Source organism: Camarhynchus parvulus, chromosome 2 (assembly GCF_901933205.1).
Source record: "Camarhynchus parvulus chromosome 2, STF_HiC, whole genome shotgun sequence".
Lineage (NCBI taxonomy): Eukaryota > Metazoa > Chordata > Aves > Passeriformes > Thraupidae > Camarhynchus > Camarhynchus parvulus.
Window position 1 is genome coordinate 147472909 of NC_044572.1, and position 22684 is coordinate 147495592.

A 22684-nucleotide genomic window follows, 5' to 3' on the forward strand; every position below is an offset into this window, starting at 1 on the left:
AAGATTATTTTATCAATTCAAGTTTAGCAAGTGATCTTTCCTCTCTTCCCCCTGGATTTTGACAAGCTGACTCAATTCTGTATCTTTTATTTACATACATAAATACTGGAAAGAAAAGTGTATATAAATGTCTTTAAAATTTATAGAAAAGTATTTAATAAAATATGGTACTAGCAAGCAAACAAAATAAATATTACAGAGGATCTGATGAGTTTTATCAGAATAAAAATGACTGAAAATCCAGTATTTATGAATCCTCTTTAAAAAAAACATATAATTTTTCTTTGCTGCCCAAGTTCTATGGGATACAGTCTGACTAATATATCCTAAATAGGAAACAGATGTGGAAACGAGTGCTAAAACTACACTTTTCATTTATAATTCTGTCAGGGAAAATATTTTAAAGGGGAAAAGTACTTTCAAAAGCACATGAAAAGTATGCAAACACTTCTCCTGCCTGCTTGGTTAGAATCCAACTAATTTGTTGAGGGAAGATTTGTTGAGCTTATACTTCTTGTAACTCCAACCACACAGAGGTGGAATTTTAAAACTCCATTACTACCACAAAACTACACAATGAGAATTTCAAGAAGACAAATATCACCTGTTGGAACTGCCCCTCAGAAACACCATCCCTGTAGAAGATGATTCGAGTTGGTTTGAACCTGGTTGATTTGTAGAACTGGATCAGCAGCTCCCTGACCATGGCAGCCAAGTCCTGGATGATCTCCTGGCGGTGCTGCTGCACCCGCACCGTGGCACAGTAACGGTTGGGATGAGCATCCATGCTTCCTACAACCTGGAAAAAATGCTTGGCATCAAACCAGAGAGCACTAAAATAAAGATTATTTCATGGGATAACTGCACTGTCTTGAACACCAAGTGCTTGGCCTGGCAAAGATGTATTTGAAATTAAAATGTGCTTGGAACCAGCTCTGGGTTTAGTTCACCTGTGGCAGTACATCCTACTGAAAGAGAAAATTGTTTTAAATCTAAAAGACTCATTTCTTGTTTGCACCTACAGGCACTTAAAAACTCAAATACAGTTTGGAGCACTGACACCATGAAGCCATTGAGATAGTTCAGACTGCTTCATGGGAGTTGGAATTCTGGGACACCAAGCCTGTTTTGTGAATCCATCAAACTGAAATGGTGATGGACCACAGAAATATCCACACCCTTTCTCAAGGGAAGGGATTTTTCTGTTAATGAAACATTAACATCCATATGCTGTAAAAGTAGCATGGGACTTAAACAAAAAAACTAAAGAAGTGAGCACATCACTGTCACCGTCATATTTTCTGAAAAATCCCCTTGCCCAGGATTTCTATCCTGGGAAGCTGAGAAACCTCAGAGAAAAAGGAAAACAATATTATCTCATTTGCTTCTCCTGTGTTTTGCTGCTTTGGAATGTGGTTGGAGGTTGTTAATCCAACATGTGAATTGTTTTTACTTATTGGCCAATGACAGCCAAACTGTGTCAGATTCTAGAGGAGCGAGTCACAAGTTTTTCTTAGTTTTTCTTTTTTAGCCTTCTGTAAGTATCCCCTCTCTATTCTTTAGTATAGCTTTAGTACAGTATTCTTTAATGTAATATAGTAACATAAAATAATAAATTAGCCTTCTAAGAACATGGAGTCAGATCCATCATTCCTCCCCTTGATGGGGGTCCCAGAAAATACCACACATCTCCACCTGGTTTTCCCTGGACACACAGGTGTAACTTTTCAAAACAGATACATAACATCACCAAACAACTTCATTATTAAACAATCCTGAGCAGCCACTACAGGTGTTTGACATAATACAAGCTAAAGACCACTCCCTGTATTTATTTAAGAAGGACATTTCCAAGAGATTACTGCACATTTTGTGATTTCTAGGAGCTTGAGTCCCCAGAAACCACAGCTGAGCCAGCCTAGTTCCCTATCAGCAATGAAGAAATTCTGAACATTTCTAAGTGCTGAAGAAGCAGATTTAAGCATGCACTAGCTCATTATCAGCCTGCTAATAAATATCAGCTCCCAGAAAAGCTCCTCTGTGTATCAGCAACTCAGGCATTTTACAAGCTAATACACACATTTAAGTAATTAGCATCAGAGCAAGCTCTCTGAAGTTTCAATAAATTCCTGCAGAAAAATAATTTATAATGCTATAATTAGGCAATCAGAAGCAATGGACCACAAAAGGATTGAAAGCAATAAAATGCATTAGAGCTGAGCAGCAGGAGGGAGCTGGGGGGAAAAGCAGGACACAATTTACTCACTGCAGCAATGGAAGGCTTCTTCCCATCCCCAGCTGGAGGGTGAGTTACATCTGCACCAAGGAATATGACAGGCTGTTGGAATACTGGAGGTCTGGCAAAGAGAAGGGAAATTTGTAAAAGCAGCAAGATTTATGCTTAATAAAGCTCATTAAAACTCAAATAAACAGCACTCTGTACTCCTGCAATGAATTAATCTACAACTGGCACTTGATCAGAGTTGGTCACTTATTCTGTGGCAGTAATTAAAAATCCTGATTAAGGTTCTCATGCTAAATACTTAGGCAGATTTTTAAAGCAGAGGTAATTGTTGCTCTTAATCAAAAATTAGTTTTAAAATATATCTAGTTTTTTCGAACTTGAATAATTGCAACCTTTATCAACTGGACCAAAAAAAGGAGTAGAAGTTGCTAAGTTGATCCCTTAGTAACAAATGGCATCTGAGAAAATGAAATAACTGTGCACATATGCAGATGCTCTGAAAAAATATATTTTTCCTAATAAAAAACAGTCTTGGTAAGGAAGTCCAAAAATAGTAGATATCAAAGTTACTATTTGCAAAGTAGATTTTTTTTTTTATTGAGCTTGAAAGTTTTAAACAAATCTTTAGGTTAAGATATTAAACCACTGCCCCAAGAGAGGACCACCAGAGCACTACAACATAGGTTTTAAACTTCAACTCTATTTCTTAATGAAACAATTTCAAACAGGAAATCTTGGGCCACCATAATTTCTTTGTGGAGGAATGATTTAATGGTTATGAAGCTTAATTTATCTGTTAGCAGACCTTCTTTAAATGAAATGGGAAGGTAATGTTGGGGGTGAGACTTTTTTTGTTTTTTCTTGACTTGATTTTTTTTTCTTTCTCAGGGAATTTTCTTCACATTTATTGCCTAAGAGATGATGAATGGACTGTACTTAAGAGACAAAAAAAATAGCTGGGTGTCTTGGAATTCTGTTAACTTTTGTTGTCATTTGAGTTTTGTTATTGGTGCTATTGTTGCTTCTTTGTCTAAATATATATACATATATATATATATATATTCTAGTAAAAAACTGTTGTTCCTTTACCCACATCTTTGCCTGAAAGCCCCCAAAGTTACAATAATTTGGAGGGAGGGGGTCATCTATCTTTTCCATTCCAGGAAGAGTCCCATCTTCCTTGGCAGACACCTGTCTCCTAACCCAGCAGTTTTTGGTGCCCAGTGTTGGGCTCCAGGGCATTGAGAGGAAATGAAGAAAAAGGAATAATAGTAGTTTCTGGTTAACCTAATTTTGTGTGCTGAACACAGAAACCTCCTTAGGCACCATGTGGTCTAACTTACCCTGGTTTGGCTGGCACATGGTTGTGGATACATTTTGTGCTCCCATTTGCAGCTCCTTATTTAAACATGGATCTTATGACTTAGGCTACTGTGGCTGTAACCCAGTTTGCACAACGGGTCAATAAGGTGAGCAATTCCTGGATTTAAACTTCCTCTGGCACATGGACACATGGCTGTACAACTACAGGCTAAGCTCACGTCTGGGGGGTTTCATTATAATGGTGCCCATTGTGAGGAAGCAATACAGGGGGGAGTTTTTCCCCAGTCCTTCACCCATTTGTTTGGATGTACCCCAGCACCTTTTAAAGGCTTCAAATTTTTTTTTCTAGATGCTGATATCATACAGTGGCTGCTGCTGATAGGCCTAATCTATTTAGCATTTATAAATAAGGTGGGACTGTCCTGGGTAACCACCCTGACATCTACCCCAGAGAGCAGGGATGGTGCCCAGGGACAGGGAGCTCTGCCCCACAGCCTGGCCCTGCCCCACTGCCCATCTCAGGAATGAAGCACCCACACTGGATGGGGGTCTGGGAGGACACAGGCTGGGTGCTGAGGCAAAGCTGCTCCCCAGCTGGTGGGAAGCCCCCTCTCTCCCTGCCTCAAAGAGGGAAAGTCTGATGGTGCAGCCGTGGAACCCAGAGACATTCCAGCTGTCCTGGCTCCAGCTGAACCATCCCTGATCCAGGACACAGGCACTGACTGGGTATTTTTAAGGAAGCCAGGGTCCCTTCTTGTCTGGAAACAGCTTTTAGTGAGTGCAAGAGAGAGGATTGTTCAGAGATAATGCAGGATCACCATCACAGAATGCCCTGCAAAACACCGAGAAAGGGATCCAACAGAGAAGTGCCAGTACTGGAGGTACTTTTTGGGAGGGATGGACAGCACAGTAAGAACCCTGACAAGGTCAGGTGCACAGGGCAAATGTTGTGAGCCTGGCACATTCAGGGCCACTCTAGTACTCCACCTTCATGGCAACACTGAATGTGGAGGGACAGTGGGCTCCACAGCCAGCAAACTCAGGAATTTTGAGAGCACAGTCCATGGCCCAGTGCAGGCTCATGTCTCCACTGTGGTCAAGAGTCTCAAAGAGAAGAATGTTGGCCAAAAGAAAATGCACTGCTGTTCTAGGTGGCCTCTATTTGTTTTTGAAAACTCAGGGCAAACAGAATATTAGAGATTTTTCATTCTAGTGACAGTTGTTGCTGTTGTAACACTGAAGTTGTTACACACTGAAGTTGTGTACTTCAGTGGTCAGATCATTAAAACAATACTTTTATAATAAATTTCAACAGAAACAAGTATTCCTCTCCTGTCTTCATAACCTAACTTCTGCAGGACTATTTATTAGAAGCCAAAAGAGTTTGTCTGAAGAGTCACTTAAGCTGCAGTGCTATGGCCGCAGATAAAAGCTCCCAGTTCTCTCAGCATGGCTCACTTTCTCTTCGCAATACAAAAACCTCTTCCCCTTTGAAAGATGAACTTACCTTCCCTGTGGCAGTAGAATGTTATTTACACCTCCTAATTTGACATTTATTTTTAAGCAGAGGTTGGACAGAGTTTGTGGTGTTGTTCTTTGGACGTTTTTCATCTGCACACACTGAGTGGCCATTCCCAGCACTGTGTCCCCAACGCGCTTCACCTCCGCTGCAGAATGAGAAAAACAAAATAAAAGATTTGCAAATTGCAAATCAAACCATGAAGGAGACTTGAATTCAGTCCAATTAACTACACCTGGAGTTTTAGTGAAGTGGTGCTCCAGCTTAAAGGAACACAATGAAACAACCCCAAACCCACCAAGCCTTCAGAACCTCCCCCAGTTCTGCTCTGCTCCACCTAACCAGTCCTAAATGCAATAACTAAAGGCACTGCTGGCTTATATTAACTAAGATTTTTTAAAATTAGTTCTTATTTTTCATTTGTAGTATCATATCATCAGCTTTGGCTAATGATGTGGGCAATGTGGATAATATTAGGATATGGAGCACTTGTTGCATTATTAAACACCGGAATAGTAACACAAACCTAGCAATAAAGTGCTCAGCAATATTCAGCCAAGCAGCTTATCAGTTCTTCACTGATAGGAAGATGCAAGTTCATCACTTGCATAGGAAAGTGGCCAGCTCAGCAGACAATGGTGCATAAAAACTCCAAGAAACTCCTTCAGTACTGTACAGTTCCAACAGTTAAATCAAATCCTATTGCTAACAACAAAATTGAGACTTCAAGGCTTTCAGAGACCCACACACTCTTACACTCAGGGAAGAAATTTAGGCTCCAAGATGGGCTCAGAGAAGATGAACCCTCCTCTTTGGCAACAGGAGAGGGAAAGAGCAGGGTGGGAAGAAAAGACAAGACTGTGGGTATAGGAAGTGCAGGGTATGGAAGAGCGTGGGGAGAAAATAAGGAGAGATTATTAGAGGGGGCAGAAATAACTATAATTAAAGATAATGACACAGAAAGAAGATCAGAGTGGTACCACATCCTCTCAGTGGTTAAGCAGAGGAAAAGAATTCCCTTTTAATGCCAAACAGGAATAGTAAAAATGCAATTTTGCACTGAATTTCTATTGTACAAATTAGAGATGAGCCACTTCCTTCGCAGGCTGAATTCAAGGGGGAAAAAAGTACTATTTCCTTAAGGTTCCTTGCTTAATCTCTTTTCATCTTGTACGAGATTAATATTAAAATTGGAAAATTATTTTGTGCTATATTAAAATGGTGAGGGATGGGATAAAACAAATCTGCAGCTGCTTGATAGATCTGATCCACCAGAGAAGAGTCCACATAACTATGGGAGAAAAACAGTGGCTGCTGCTCCAGCTGGACAAGGTTAGTGAAAAAGGAGGGAGGAAGGACAGGAAAAAAGCAGTCCTGCCTATAGGAAGAGCTGGAAAATGTATGGTTTGTGTAAAACATACTAAAACCCATGTGTGGATGCCATGTAAAATGCACCAATTGTCACTGTTTCCAAAAAAACAGTGAATTTTCTGCTGAATTTTTGCTTTCTGTGCACCTGTATCCTTGCAAACCAAGTTAAAAAATTGAAATTAAAAGAAAAATAGACAGAAATCTCCTTCACTCAATATTTTTTGCCAAGGGAGATTGTTTGAGTGAGCAAATGTGTTCTAAAAGCTAAAAGAGTTCTTGAAGTCATTGAAGTCATTGGAATTTTCAGCACACAAGTTCTATTAAGCATATTATAATCCACTGCCTATCAATGCCAATCTCACCAAACCCTGTGTTGGCATTCTCAAATGCAATCAGCAGGGAAAATGGCAAAAACAAATTCAAAGCACAGAGAACATACTGAAAATAATAGCAAAATTAATTTACAGCCCAGTCCCTAATTGGAATTTATAGAGTTAAACCAGCATTAAACCTCTCTCCTTTGGATAGCTCATAAAAAACACACAAAACTGTGACTGAAATGCACATTTCCACTCACTGACCATAGACTGGTGTTTTTCCTGGCAAAATGACCACGACCAGCTGCAGCCCAGTGTAAGTGTTCTTGAGGTGTCTGAACATGGGCTCCACGCTGTCAGCTCCCTGGGCATATTTACAGAAGCAGGGCTGCCCCTGGATTGGCATTCCAGCATCCCTGGAAATCTTCCTCAGCTGCTCTGTGAAGGACCTGGGCAAGGCACACAAATACATTACATTATCAGACAGTCAAAACCCATCCTCATTTTTGATCTTATTTTTGATGGAACAATCCTGTTAAACTTGCAGAGTTGTGCTGTCCAAAAACCTGGGAATTTAACCCAATGTGCCTCTTTAATTGGCAATGCCTGTGTAGTCACTGAAGACAAGACAGGAAATGTGCTGTATAAATAACACCATTAATGAAAAAAACTCATTTCCTAGGCAAATTCTACCTTATTTCTATGGGAAATACAGGATAAAATACTTTTTGCAATAATGACAATCTGGCATAGCCTGCTCTAACATAATTCCATGTTACCGCCAGAGAAAGGCCTGGAGATATTCCTTTTTTTCCTCATGATGAAAACAACCAACAGAAATTACCAGCAATTGTCTCAGTGAATTGCTTTAGCATCCATAACAACGCACAATTTCATAGATACCAGAGAAAATGTGTGTCCTGGAGATGAAGGCAAACCTTCTCCTAGGCTGGTGGGAAAAAATCACCCTTTGATGGAAGTGATCAGATATGGAGACAACCAAATTTCTTCAGAGGCTTCCACCTGAGAGCCTTTTTAGCTCACTGATAAAAACCCTTTATTTATTAACCCCCCCCACAGTTGTCTAAAACATTGCTCATCTCCACCACAGGGTGCCAGGGTATCACTGACTGAGAGGGTGTGAAGATTCAGCTTCTTCCAAACCTGTTTGTTGTTAACTTGCATGAATCATAAGACTCTGTGAGCTCCAGCCCTGCAGCCTGAGGCTCCTTGCAGAAATGGATATTTCCTCTGGAAAAACAAGCACTCACTACAGCAGAGTCAGTGGCAGAACATCTCCCCATCCCTGGGAGTGTTCAAGGCCAGGCTGGATGAGGCTTGGAGCAATCTGGTCTAGGGGAAGGTGTCCCTGCCCATGGCAGAGGGGTTGGAACAAGATGATCTTTAAGGTCCCTTCCAACCCAAACCTTTCCGTGATTTCAACATTCAAGTCTGAAACAAGTCAGGGTTTGAGCCTTTTAAAGTCCATCTGGGAGTACAGTGCCTACAAGGAAAGGTTCTTCTCTCTCTGTTCCTAAGAGGTAAACCAGGATGATTTTGAAGACTTTTAGAGCATTTGACGGTGTTTCCTCTGATGAATCAGCAGCATTCGAGCCCCAACTTGATCAACAAGATGTAACAAGAGACCACAAGATGGAAAAGGATGTAGATATTTTCCTGGCTTGAAGCAATTTTTTTCATGGTATATACAAACTCATTCTAAGCCATTCAAATAATTTTATTTTGGCTCATTATGTTGAGGACTTCTGCCTATTTCTCAAAACTGAGTAACTTGGCTTACACAGCATTTCCACTACAAGCAACATCACAGAAGGGAAAGTTCTCTAGCAGCCCAGTTCTTGACATGTGCCTGGAGAGAACAAGTCCCTCCCTTCCTCACACAATGGGCAGTAAAAAGATTCCCACCGTTTGCTCATCACTTGTTAAGGAAAAATTCCCAAGCTGTTTAGCAAACCATGTGAAGGAACAGTGCCATGGCAATGCCACTGGTGTGAGCAACCCCTGCCCTGAATTCACCTCCCAGAGAGCAGCTGAGTCACTGCCAGGGCAGCTCCACTTGTCCATGCATGAAGAGAAAGCAGCTGCACGTGGAAGGAGGGATCAGACATGGATCTGCACACCTTCCCTGAGCCAATGCAGATGTCACTGTAACAACAGTCTTTGAACAATCCTGTCCCATCCTAAGATAAAGAAACCAAATCTAAAAGTTTCATTCAAACACCTAAAACCAATGGAACAACCAGTCCTACTCATCTGGCAAATACAGCAACTTGCACATTCCAGAAACTCTGAAGAGGAAAAGGTTTTGGACAAGAAATTTCCTTTTAAAGAAATTCTGCATGAATAAATGTACTCCATATAACCAGGAAAGGAACCTAAGAGAACACACATGTTAGCTGGCACTCTTGAGAAACACTCAGTGATAAACACCCATCATTACATCACTTCTGTATCTTAAACCCTAAGGCCTCACTGGTCAGAAACCTGCCATAAAGCAGAAATGGCTTTTGTAAAGTCTGATTTGGAGGATTTCCTGATGCTGGCACTGAAATCAGACTGGCATCATGCAAAACACAAAGAGACAGAAAATGCATTGCTATGTTTAACAATTTACAAAAAAATTAACAAATTCTTATTAAAAGTGAAATCATGACATTTGCATCCTTAATAAATGACAAAATCACCACCTTACACAACACTTACTTAAGATGAACTTCAGTGCACTGGCGCTGGGGAGCAAAGCAGGCAATTGCCCAAACCTTTATTTCAATTCCAGTGTGAAACTGTTTATTCCTCATGTCCCAGACACCTTGCACTGGTGTAGCAATTGCTTTATTCTGGAAGTGGAAGGTCAAAATTAAACATTAATGCAAAACTTGACTGATGCTAAACAAAAATGAGCTTTGCTTCTACTTCCCTTCAAGGGGAGGTGATTTATACTCTCAGGTTGCTCTCTCCCATGTACAAATATCCATCCATCTTATAATAATCATTTTATCACTGTAGCAACACAGCTTCTTAGCCAGGTGAAAAATAAAACTCACATTGTTCATTTTTATTGCTGATCATTGCCTTTGGTTGCATTTATCAGCAGCAAATATATGGGAAGTAAGATTCATGCTTGGTATGGAATGTTAACAAGAATCTGCATTTCTATAGTGACTTGACAACTGCTCAGTGAACTTTCCAAGGGAAAGTTAATTTAAGTACTATGAATATTTTACACATCACTAAGTAGAGACAAATAGTGGTTCAATGTCACTCATACAGCTCTAGAAAAAATGTGAACAAGCTGAGAAAGGTGATCAGTTATTCAACTTGGACCTGCCCAACACTTTTATTTCTCCCACCAAGCAGATATTACTGGGATGGATTATCTAGAGGACAAGGGATGTAATAAAGCAGCTAAAGTAATTCTGGTGATGTTAATTACCTTAATAAATACTGATAGATGCTTTAGACAAGCTACCATCATGTCTTCCTTCTCACCTAGCAACAACAACTAAAGCTTCTGGGCATTTTTCAGGACACACACATGAATCTGATAAAGGATTTTGCAAAGAGTTGTGTGTGCCGAAGGCAGTGCCTCCCCCAATATGACTTTCAAACATACATCAGCCAGTAAGTTCCCCCAGCCTGCTGGTGCCAGAATAGCTCATGAAAGCAGTGCCCTCATCAGGGTCAGGCCTGGGGTACCTTAACCTGCCAGGGAAGGGAGGTTTCAGCTAATTTGCCTGAGTCATCTGAAGAATTTCAAGCAGGAAACTCAAGATCCTCTCCCATTATGGGTTTGGAGGCTCTGCTGTGCACAGGGACAGAACTATATTCAGCTGGCAATGCATGATCTGAAGAGATCATCAAAAGCCTCCACAAATGAAATTATCCCAGCTATTAAAGCTTTCATCTTGCAACAAGTCCCAGTATATAACTGATGGAAAATCTTGTTTCTCAAGCTCTTTTTTTTTAAAGATATCACAGGAAAAAGATTCTGTCAGAAAGGCCATCTGAAAAGCCATTGGAAAATAAAAACATGTGGGCAAATATTCCAAACAGGAAGAGATGACTATGGGGAACGACATACTCATAGAGATGATACCTCAAGACAGCTGCCCTAAGCACAGTTGTTCCACCCAGAATATTCAAAACCAGACAGAAGTTCAGGAAAATTTCAGCGTATTTTCAAATATATACAGTGACAATTAAAATGGTCTTTGTTCTTCTCCATACACATTGATTTGAACCACTATGTGCAGGCTGCTTCTTGCAACACACAATGCAAGAGTGCTTGAGGCAAAAAAAGGCATTTTTAACCCAGCTTTACTTTCCAAAACAAAACAGAAATCGAAAGAGATGCACATCAGCCAATAAATTTAAGGACTTTGAGAACCTAAATTCAAATTCTGAACAACACACCCATGCCAGCCCTCTGACTGCACACAACACAATTAATTTAAAATAACCACATTACAGAGGCCAGCACAGACTGTACAGAAGTCACTGGACATACCCTGCCTCCATAGAGGATGGAGGGAGGCTGAAGGACTCTGCCAGTCACATCCGTCATTTCATCCTTGACCATGATCCCAAACTCCCGCACGTAAGGGTCGGTGTTGAAACTGGCACTCCGCATCTGAAATGATCAAAATGTACAGAACCAAGCTCATAAATAACCTGTGTGCAATGTACAAACACATCAGCACCTGCTAAAGGTGAGCAAAATTAAACCCATTCCTACCCCTGCCTCATGTCTGGCACAGCACTCACCAATTTGCTGATCTCTTCCTGCCTGTCCGGGGCTGATCTGGCAGTGGCTCGGATCATAGTGGAAGTTTGATTGTCCGTGAGTTTCTTGATGCATCTTTGTCCTGCCACTATGTTGCACACCTGAAATTTCCCCACAGAAAGAAAATTAAACATAGTCCAATTCTTTTTTGGGCTTGTGGCTTTTCTTTCACTGAAAGCACCACTGAATTTCTCAACATTTTGCTGCTCAAAAAACAGCTTGCCAATATTTTAAATCTTTTTCCCTCTGACCCCCTTCCCCCAGCTGCAAAAATACAGAATTCTCTATGAGTTTACTTGCCTCCAGAGGAAGGTATGTGTGTTTCTGCTCCTGTCCAACTTGTAAACATGGAAGGTGAGGGTAGCGTAAAACTAATTTATGCCTGTCCTTAAAATACTGAGCTACAGTGCATTCAACTGTTTGTCCATTCTCCTGCTGAAGTGGGAATCTGTTGGAAAGCAAACATGGAAAGCAGCTATTACTTCATGCAAAATGCTTCCCCACAGCTCCTCAGTACATTTCTTGGAACAAGTTAAGCTTATTGAAAGAGGATGAAACCAAGCCCAAACAATTAAAAACCAGATTCAGATACTGATTAGTTATCTTCTTGTAAAAAAGCTGGTATCAGTTTTGTTCCTTATATTGCTTCTTTACAAATGGGAATCACTGTCTCCATATTCAGGTTATCTGCAAATCTCTGGTTGGTAGTTAAACTTTTTTTCCAGAGGAAAAAGAGATTGCAAATAAGCAACCTCAGGAGGCTGATCCCACCTGGCACCACTTTTCTATTCCAGTTGTGGGAAACATCAGGCTACAAACAGGATTTAAAGAAATCCATAAATAACAGAAAAAAAAATCCCATCCAACCAAAAAAACCTCCCAGATCTAAAACAGAGCAGTAGGTTCAAATGCCATGATACTCATTACAGTATAAAAGTGGAACAAAAAGAAGAGCAAAACTGGGAAAATACTTCGAGGTATATTTAAGGGTATTAACCAAAGAAAGCATCATTTTTCAAGGTAACTTTTCCCACCTCAGTAAGGCAGGCAAGGTATTTTTCCAGCCTGAGACCAAACACATGCTTAAAAAGCAGAAATATACTTTACGTTTGGTGACTTGCTGGTCGTCTGGTGACATTGCACACTCTGTACTTCCTTTTCATTTGTCCACAGTGTGTTATCTCCACCTTCAGACCTAAAAATTGGAAAGCACAAATCACCATTTCTCCAAAATCAAGGTGTCAGCCCTAAACTGCTACACAAGAGCAGTTAAAAAGAGTAATAAAGCCATTCTAATTAGCCCCAACAGGTAGCACAGACAGAACTCAAAACGCAATTTACAGTTTTAAAATTCAAAACTCCTGAGCTTCAGCCAAAGCTCAACACAGAATTTCAGAGACAAGATGAAATCCCAAAGGCCCCAGAGGACACAGATGACGCTGAGCACATTCTGCAAATTCCAGTGCTGGACCTCTGAGGAAGCCCAGGATGGGGAAAGGACAAAAAGGGCACACAAGCTCCTTGAAACAAAACCCCTTATTTATACTTTCTGTCTAAACAGATGGGGTCTGTAAGACCTCCAACTCTTGCAATGAACTGGGGGTGTGGCTGGAGTGGAATCCCCAAACAGCCTCTCCAGGAGCTCATGGGAATGAGGCCACAGTGAAGCAATTTGCTGCCTGATTATCCTTTCAAAACACAACCAATGCAAACTCAGGATTTATTTGTACTTTCCCTGCTAACTTCTAGTTGGGCAAAGATAATTTTGTTAATTTTTTTTAGAAATATGAAAGGAAGATGCAGGATGGATTTATGGATTTATTCTTTTTAAAGCTGCTTGCTTTCTGCCAGGAGTATCAGGAAGGAAGGATCTCCATTTTGCAGAGGAAGCCTTCAGTGAACAAAACCAGTAAGATTTCTTCCTTCTGTCCTCTTTGATTCAGTCACTACAACTAGAATAACTTGTTATTTACTTCCAAGAGAGTATATGCAGGACAGATGCCTAAGTATGCAAAAACACACTGCTAAATTATTAGTAAAATCTGAAATATGAAAAACCTGATATCAGCAATTGGAAAAATTTAAGATTGGGTAATTAAAAAAACATGAAATCCAAGTCTTTGTAAACATTTAGAAATCATCAGATCTGGAATCTTCTGGAACCTTCTGGAATATTCCAGGAACTGGAATATTTTTGTCATGAAACTGGGATTAGTACTACTGATAGGTTTCAAAAGCAAAAAATATGAAATTTTTGTCTCCCAATCTGGCAACTGCTGTAGAAAATATTTAGAACACATAGTGGTAACATATCAGACAGAATAAAGCAGCTGTACATAATTCCTTTATTACCTTTTATTTCTTTGGTAAACTTTACCCTTTGGGAATCTGTCAGAGGTTTTTGTTGCTCTTCAATACTTTTGAAGTCCAGAACTTCACAGACAAATTCAATAACCGGCTGTGCTTTGTAAAATGCAGTTGCAGACACTGCAGACAAAAACATTAATGGTGTGTTACAACAATACAGAGGAAATTTTTAGGAAATCCAAAAAAAGGAACTAAAATTTTGACTTTCCATTAAGGAGCAAGAAGAAATGAGAAAATACTTCCCAGAACCTACCATCAATGTTTAGCATCATTTTCCATAATGAAGGTCTGACTGACTGATGGAAGCCAAACCAAACTTCTCTGCCACCACCCAAAGGATTTGAGCACCCTTCTGATGCTGTAAAGAAAGATCTCCCCACAGGAGTATACCTGCAAGAAAACAAATTCACATCAGAAAACAAAAGCAAAAATTGCAATAAATCCATAACTAATGCCAATTCCTTTCCACAAAAGCACAGAAATGTCAGTGTTTAAAATTACCAATAATCTGAGATTCCTGGCCAGACTCAGGTTACACCTCTCAAACCCCAGCTTGTTACAGTAAGAAACTGGCTACTACTCAGGTTTAAATTTAAAATATCTACTAATTCCAACAAAAAAGCATCAATAACTTTTTATTTGTATTCTATTAAAACTTCATCTGTGCCTCCCTAAGAAAAGAATTCAAAGTCTCTGCTATTAAAACACCAAAGTAACAATCTCTCCCCATACTCTGAATTACAGACATTATGTGAGGGTAAATAATGATCTAACAAATATTTCTGATCTATCTTTTATCTTGATATTTAAGTACTGCAAACTTAATAGCAAACAAATCATATCCAGAGCCCATGTGCTCCTCTGAACAAAGGTATCTGACATTCTGGGCTGGTTTCTGTGCTGTAAAACCTGATTAATTTTATATTTTTTTATCCTAAATTTGAGGATAAAGTCAACATACTATAAGGCTATTTTAAGACACTTACATCTATTTAACTCATATTAGCTGTTTAAAGCTCCAATATGGGAAAGTTCAGCCCTACTAAACTTTGTTCTTTGCTTTCTAATTAAATATAATTTGCACAGTGGTCTTAAGTGACTTGTGTCACAGCAGCAGAATTAAGCCCAGTATCTCTTGGGTGAGACTTTAAATGCTGTAGGTCCCACTTGAAAAACAAACAAATAATTTCCAATCTTTTCTTTCCTATCAAAATAGCCACACAGAGTGACATTAATGTTCCCTAGCACTGCAACCTTTATACAAAATTGGCAATAAACATCCAAGACACACAGGAACAGGGTAAGAAGTTGGTTTAAATCCACCTTTCCACATCCACCATGGCATTCACATTCTCTGAAAAAATCCCTTTACCCAGGATTTTTCTCCTGAAAAGCTGAAAAGCCTCAGAGAAAAGGAAAACAATTCTTATCTCATTTGCTTCTCCTCTGTTTTGCTCATGTGGAGTGTGTTTGGAGATTGTTTATCCAACAGGTGATTGTTTCATTGGGTTCTGGTGTGAGTTGTTTTGACTCTCTGTCCAACTGGGGCCAAGCTGTGTTGAGACTCTGGAGAGTCACAAGTTTCATTATTATCTTTTTAGCATTTAGTAAGTGCCCTTGCTGTATTCTTTAGTATAGTCTAATATAGTATTCTTTAATATAATATAGTATTATAAAGTAATAAATTGGCCTCCTGAGAACACGGAGTCAGATTCATCATTCCTGCCTTCATCGGGGCATTTCCCAAAAAATACGATAATCTACCAATGTTCAAGCACTTCCCACTTGGGCCTTCTCCAAGGCCAGAGAGGGAAGAGGGAGATGGCAGAGTCCCCCTGACCTGAGACACACAACCATGGGGCCAGTCTGACACTCTGGGGAAAGGCTCTCGTGTCCAGGCTGGAGGTGACCAGGGAAGCACCAATGGCCTCTTGCTGAGCCTGCCACTGCCACACAGCCACAACTGCCACACAAACTGCCCAAAGAGCCATCAAAATAAAGCACTGGAATGCTCTTCCCAGGGAGATGGCAGAATCACCATCTCTGGAAGTGTTTAAAAACAGACTGGACATGGCACTTGGTGCTCTAGTCTAGTTGAGGTGTAAAGGCATAGGTTGGACTCAATGATCTTAGAGGGCCCTTCCAACCTCATTATTCTGTGATTCTGTGATTCTGTCAAACACCCAAGTCACACCTAAAGCACCTCCAGGGCTTCCCCTCACCTCATGGAAGGCAAGTGCCTCATCACCACATCCAGGGCCTGGATGGTCTCAAAGGGGACGCTCGGCAGCCGGCCAGAGAGAGCATCATGTAAAGCCTGCAAGCTCACACAGGACATCCACTTGATGGCCACCTTAAATATTCTGTCCTTTCCCTCTCCTGGCAGAGTGACCTCCAGCTCCACCTGCAACAATGCCAAACAACAAACCAAGATGATTCTTTCCATTGGAAGGGGGGAAATCAGAAGGGACAATGGATTCCTCTGAACAACACCACAAAGCAAGGGAGGAGACAAAAAGCGAGGATGAAGCAACATCATGGATTAGGTACAGCCTCTTTTTACAGCTCCATCTTCCCCAAGGGGTATTTCAGAAGCCTGGAGGGCCTCCCAGCCAGCATCTATCTCTTCTGTGAGGCAACACTGGAACTTGGAGGCGCTCGTATCAACGGGGAGGTCTCGGTGAAGATCCCATAACCTGATTTCAGATCCCTAACACGCCCCAGCGCGTCGCTGCTCGTGTCAGCTTCTGCATGCCTAAAATAACACATGGGGTGTCACCACTTGCCAAGATTTATGAATTTCTGGTATTTGCTCTCCAGAGCACCAGAGTGCTTTACATACTGTTGCTGCAGATACAGCTCAAACAAGAGAAGAAAGGAGCTTTAAAAGAGAAAGAAAAAAATTATCCATCATGCAAAGAAAGCAGAAAACCCACAAAAGCCACCAAGCGAAAATTGTTACTTTTAAAGTAAGAAAAGAAAGAATAAACTACAACCCCCAGTGCCAGTGATGGTATCAGGTAGGAAACAGGGGCACTTCTTTGCCATGGTATGCCCTACTTTGTATTTTCTGTCTAAAAAGCAGTGGAAAACTACATTGTGGTAAATTACTTCAGCCATTTACTTGTAATTATTTCTAATGCTGATTTCTCCTCTTTCTTAAAACAAAGAAGTCTGAGCACCAAGGTTTTTAAGCCGACTAAAATTAGGGCTTGTCTGAAAGGATCAGGAGGTCTGGGAGTGACTACAAGAACTAACAAGATCAGAGTATCCTTTGTGCTGGATACAAACAAAAACGTTGCATTTTCCCTGCTAGGGAGCTTGTAATTTAAATATAAAAGGCATTCACTTAAGAGGCAAGGTGTAATTAGCAAAAATAATAGGTGGCTAACAGCAAACGAATATCTGTCAGCATTTGGTCTCTTGTAACAATTTTCTTCTTTGGTTCAAAAATAGGAAAGAAATATAAAACACAAATAAAAAGGAAATTTAAAACACTTATTTTATATATAAAATACTTTTTTTAATATATAATATACTTTTTAATATATAAAAGACTTATTAATATATAAACAACTTATTTTATATATAAAATAAGAAGTCTTCCCATGCACCCCCAAAAATGAGTTGACCATCTTTAAAATTAATATTACAGCTGAATCTCTCCTCCAGCACAAACACCATTCCCCAGGGAGACTGGAGCAGAGGAAGGAGCTGCACAGCTGTAGGAGGGCAGTGGGAACTGAGTCTAATCCTGGGGTCACTGCTGTGAGTCTGGCCCAGGTCAGCCCTGCTGAAAGCTGTGTGTGCAAAGAAACTGCTGTGGTCTTCAGCTCACACAGGCTGGAAGCTTTCCATGAAGTCTTTTTTTCCACCACACCATGAAAAAGTTCTCACCTTGCATCTCATTTACAGCAGATGGAAGATGTCTGTCACACCTGATCTGCATTTTCCTTCAAACCTCTCCTTCAAATCAAGTTTCACCATTCCTGCTTGAGCAACCTTGTCCAGTGGAAGGTGTCCCAGCCCATGGCAGGGCTTGGAGCAGGGTGGCCTTAAAGGTCCCTTCCCACCCTAACCACTCTATATTTATTCCAAATACTGCTCATACACAACTCATCTGATTACTGAATGCTTTGGTGCCCTTAATCTAAAAAACAACAACAAAAAAAAAAACTTTTTTTTTTCCTCTCATGGTATCAGTTTACAAAATTCCTTCACCAATGGGAGATGAAGAGTAACCTGTGCTGCAGTACCCTTGTCCTTGGTGGAAATAAAATTAAGAGATTGAAGAATTTCTATTCCAGGTGCCCAACTGCAAATACCAGTAAAAGTTAGCAGAGCTGTGACTGCTGAATTTGACCCAAAACAGTTTTTGGTGCTGGGTCTAACTCCAAATGAGTTGAATTAGGAGTCACTGCTAAAAGAAGTAAGGTTTAAATAAAACTTTCCTGTGCTTCTTTTTTTTTTTTTTTTAATTAAATATCTCACCCTGTTTAAAAAAATGTCCCTAATCCACATCCCCCATCCAAAAGTTCACACATACTTTTAGGCACTGCTGATCAGAATTCTTCCTCTTTCAGTTATATCTTATTTATCTCACTCTGTACTTTTGAGGACAAATGAACACTCTCATGTTTGGCAAAGTAAGCAAAATACGAAAAAATTAGGACAGAGTAGTTTTAGATGGGAATTTTACTATGTCCTTTATTATTAGGATACATCCTAAAGCAAAATACAAGATTTTTTTTTCTTCTCTATCCCCAAATAAATGTCAGGATGCTATCTGACATTTGTTTTTTTAGCAGTCAACTCACTGCTAAATTGCAACAGAGGTGACAATTTTGCAGCTAAAGGAGCTAAATGAAAGGGTCAGGATGTGAAAAATCATTAGGCCTGTAGAAAAATTTCAAAGCTATTCTTCAAAAGAATAGGTCTTGAAGCTGATGTGGTCTGAATGACTCACACAAATCAGCACTATCACTGTTTAAAAAAAAATTACACCTGACCGTGTGTTTTTGAGGAATACTTAGTATTTCTTCTTCTCCATAAAATAAATGCAACATCACATGGTTATTTTATCATGCTCTGAGCATACAATGTACCTTTTCTCCATTAATGCAAGAGCTTTTCCTTCCCAGGGATTCAGAGGAAAACAGATTAACAAGCTATGGGTGTAGACAAAGCTCTGCTTCTGTCATGTGCAGAGTCTTTAGCAATACTTCAGAAAGACAGAGAGGCAAGTTTGTGGCCACAGACAGGATTAACATTTTCTTTCTAGAAAAGGGAATAGCAGCAGGATTTCTACACCAAACTGATGCTCTGTTCATTCCTAATTACTGTTTTTCTAATAAAAGACTAATGAAGATGCAGGTTAAGATACATCAGTTGCTCTTGAACCTTGCTAGGTGAGAAAGCTTCCAATTTCAGGTGAAATTAAATTCCACCTTTAACTGTAGAATGATATTTTAGGGAAATACACAAGTAAAGCAGGAATTGCATACAAAGCTGCTGTTAGAGGTGACCTGGGTTTGCTGTGTAGAACCTACAGGGAAAGAGGAGACTTTTAATATCTTCCTACCTTGACGCTGTCCCAAATACTACTTTCTTCTCAATATGTACAAGTAAAAACTAAGAAAATATCATGTTAATATTTACATATTCCATATTTGCTCTAAAAGGTCTAAAAAATTAAGAAATTAAAAAGTGAAAATAAGGAACACTAAGGGAGGAATGAAAACATATTTGATAACCATTAAAGGCAAGCAGATAAGTATTTATATTGAAGAAAAAGTTATAAAAGAAGCAGAGCTGCCAGCAAATACAACAAAAAACCAAGCCCAGAACAACCACTACAACAAGAGATGAGGACAGAGTGCATTAATTAAATTAAAAGAGCAACAGGAGGAGAAAAACCTTGGCAATTTGGTGTCAGCCCTCTGTTTAATATCAGCTTCTCCACTACCAGTGCATAGTGCAAGTCAATTAAGATCTTCCACATAGATTAATCTTTGTATGTTCATTAATCTTTTCAATATGATCCTAAATGCAATCAGATGTGCAGTAAACTTGCTATATTTGCTATGTACAGAACAGTGGAAAAAAAAAACCACCAAAGAAAGCTAATCTAATTATGCTGGAGGAAAGTCCTAATACCTACAAGCTTTATAGTGGTTTAAATCATGCTTAAACCAATTTAGCACCATGTAAAAATTTCCTTCATTAAGCTAAATTTCCCCACATCTCATTTAAAACAGCTCAAGATTTATCTCTGTTAGCTCTTTCCTCCAGGGTAATGTTAATATATGTGGAGCAGAACAAGTGACAAAGGCCTATAACCATGAGAAACAGGGGGAAAATGAGAGTTTATTGAAAGTGAGCCACAAATTAAACCACCTGAAACTATCTCATGATAAACTCCACTACAAACACCCTCCCCAGTGACCCCCCCACTCCAAATGATGACTGCTCTGGCAAGACTGGGAATGGATGAGATGATTTCTTGGGTGAGATGTTCCTTCTGTGCCTGTGCTGACCAGACAGGACTCTATTCCTGATGCTTTGGATTTTAAAGCCCACACACACTGACATACACATGGTAAAACTGAAATCTAGGACAGTGTGGCAGCAGGAAATGTTCCTAATGCCCCAATTCCTTTGTGTCCCTGCAAACCAACAGTGTAACCTACAGCTGGGAAAAGGCTGACTTGGAAGACTTTGTTAACTCTGTCCCATCCAAAATGGTTATCAGAGCAAGGAGGGCCAACTTGCATCTCATGAAGTGTCATTAGATCTGAGCATGAATTAGATCTCTGTTTATCATGTATAAATAAATCATTTCTCATTTAACTTTACTTATTAAATGCAGAACTTCATACTTGTCATAAGATAAACTATAATTCATCCATAATTTGTAAAGTATTATAAGGCAACTCTGCATAGATCCAGAGTTGTTCAAACCCCTAAGAGACACTCATCAAGTATCCTTCCACCTTTGCAAATACTTTGCAGTCTTGTGTGTCAAACCTGTAGGAACTGGAATATTGTATGTGAAAGCAAGGGGAAAAAACCACTAAAGACTTTTAGTGATTCCTTATAGTTTTCCCAGACATTGCTTTATCAGTTAATGAAAAGCAATTGACACTGGAGCAGAGTCTGACCTTTACTGCATGGCATTCACTTAAACAGATTGGGAGGAAATAAAAATTACACATATGAGATTAAGAGCTTGATTCAGGCAGAACTACAAACACTGCACAGGCATCCAACATGAGACAGCAAAAAACAGCCTGAACTATTCTATAGCTGCTAAATTTCAGAGGGTCATTTCTCTATATTTATCTTCCCCCCGACGTTTTATTTTTGTCTAAAGCTGGAGATAGAAGAGTGCTCTCCTGTAACTGTGCACCCCCAGCAGAAAGGAACTACTGCAGTACCGAAGAGAATGACTGTGCCCTCCCTCAGGGACTCACCTGAATGAAAACAAGGCACAGAAAATTCAATCTGCTATGAGATCACAGATGCATAGGCTCAATTATTTACTAGGGCTTGTGTGTTTGCATGTTCCAACAGAGTCCCTTCCACTCCAGCAGTCAATGGGCACAGGAGCTGCCACAACCAGAGCCCAAAGAGGTCACTGCCCCACCAGGAGCTGGCAAACACAACCCCAGCCCGCTCCAGCTGCCCCAGGGCAAAGACTGCAGGTCTTAACCTGTGCAGTGTAAATTAATTTGGCTCTCAGTCATCAAGGATTAGGGCGGAGAAGTTCCAATACAGGCAACAGAGAGATGGAGGAGCTTCTTTCAGCTACTGATAGCGAGAATAAGCTTAGAGTGGGCCTTGATGAGATTAGTGAGGTGACACAACAGCTTCTTGCTGCCCAGAGCAGCATTTTCCCTCCTCTCTCCCACACTCAGCTGTGCTCTCCCTTTTTCCTTAGGAGTGCCACTCTGGAGATAGTCTGCTGTCTGGGGCAGCTGATCCAGCTCCCTAAAGCAGCAGAAACCACACCAGTGAGGGGAGAGAGAGGGAGGAATGAAGGGATATCGAACAGGGAGTGACCACTGGGATAGCAGCAAGCTCACACTTGTGTCCTAGCAAAGCAGAGTGGCAACAACAGAGACATCTATTGCAGAAACAAACAGAAAATCAGTTTCTATTAGTTATTAAAAGTATTCTGAAAATACCACATTGAAATCTGTAGAGATTTTTCTATTTAAAACTTACTTTATCTCTCCCAATGGGAAGTGGCATAGCTGTATAAAGGTTTTTTCTTCCATCAAACACTGGTTTGCGATCCCCAAAAATCTGGGTTTTAAAGTGCTGAACCATATGCTCCACTATTTCTCTGAAAATGCAAAAAGATTAAGTTAATCCAACTTTTTATTTTGAATGTTAAGAGACAGACAAGTACTATATTTACCAACAGAGGCATTAGGTAAATGAAAGGGTTGTCCACTCCTGTCTATTAAAGGCAAGATTTGTTTGACTGATCTGAACTGAAAGCAACCTTTTCACAGACTAAACTGCTTTCTTAAAACTGCTATTTTAGGGTTTTTTTCAGATTTAAACTTTCATTCCTCTTTTGTGTGACCTACTGGAAGTGGTGAAGTGAATGCTCATGCTCTCTCAAGCTCAAAACAAGAAGTGCCTGATAGATCTGAGGCTTCAGCTCTCCTGTCCTACAGCCCTTTCTGCAGAAGACCCTGGACCACAAGCTCAGCAGAAGCTGAGCTTTC

General features: G+C 40.1%; 1 protein-coding gene across 2 annotated transcripts in view; it reads right to left on the reverse strand.

Annotated features, from left to right (window-relative positions):
* The window catches only part of AGO2 (argonaute RISC catalytic component 2), a 57588-nt gene that overhangs the window by 14391 nt on the left and 20513 nt on the right, over window positions 1-22684 (reverse strand). Inside the window, exons 3-15 of one of the 2 annotated variants that reach the window (XM_030969457.1) lie at window positions 22173-22293; window positions 16169-16350; window positions 14200-14336; window positions 13932-14066; window positions 12687-12774; window positions 11880-12027; window positions 11561-11680; window positions 11304-11426; window positions 9500-9633; window positions 7040-7224; window positions 5076-5235; window positions 2267-2357; window positions 605-799 (exon numbers count right to left, since the gene is read on the reverse strand). In XM_030969457.1, coding sequence (XP_030825317.1) covers window positions 605-799; window positions 2267-2357; window positions 5076-5235; window positions 7040-7224; window positions 9500-9633; window positions 11304-11426; window positions 11561-11680; window positions 11880-12027; window positions 12687-12774; window positions 13932-14066; window positions 14200-14336; window positions 16169-16350; window positions 22173-22293 — 1819 coding nt within the window. Of the gene's footprint in view, window positions 1-604; window positions 800-2266; window positions 2358-5075; window positions 5236-7039; window positions 7225-9499; window positions 9634-11303; window positions 11427-11560; window positions 11681-11879; window positions 12028-12686; window positions 12775-13931; window positions 14067-14199; window positions 14337-16168; window positions 16354-22172; window positions 22294-22684 lie in introns of both variants that reach the window. The other variant, XM_030969452.1, reaches the window with a different exon arrangement.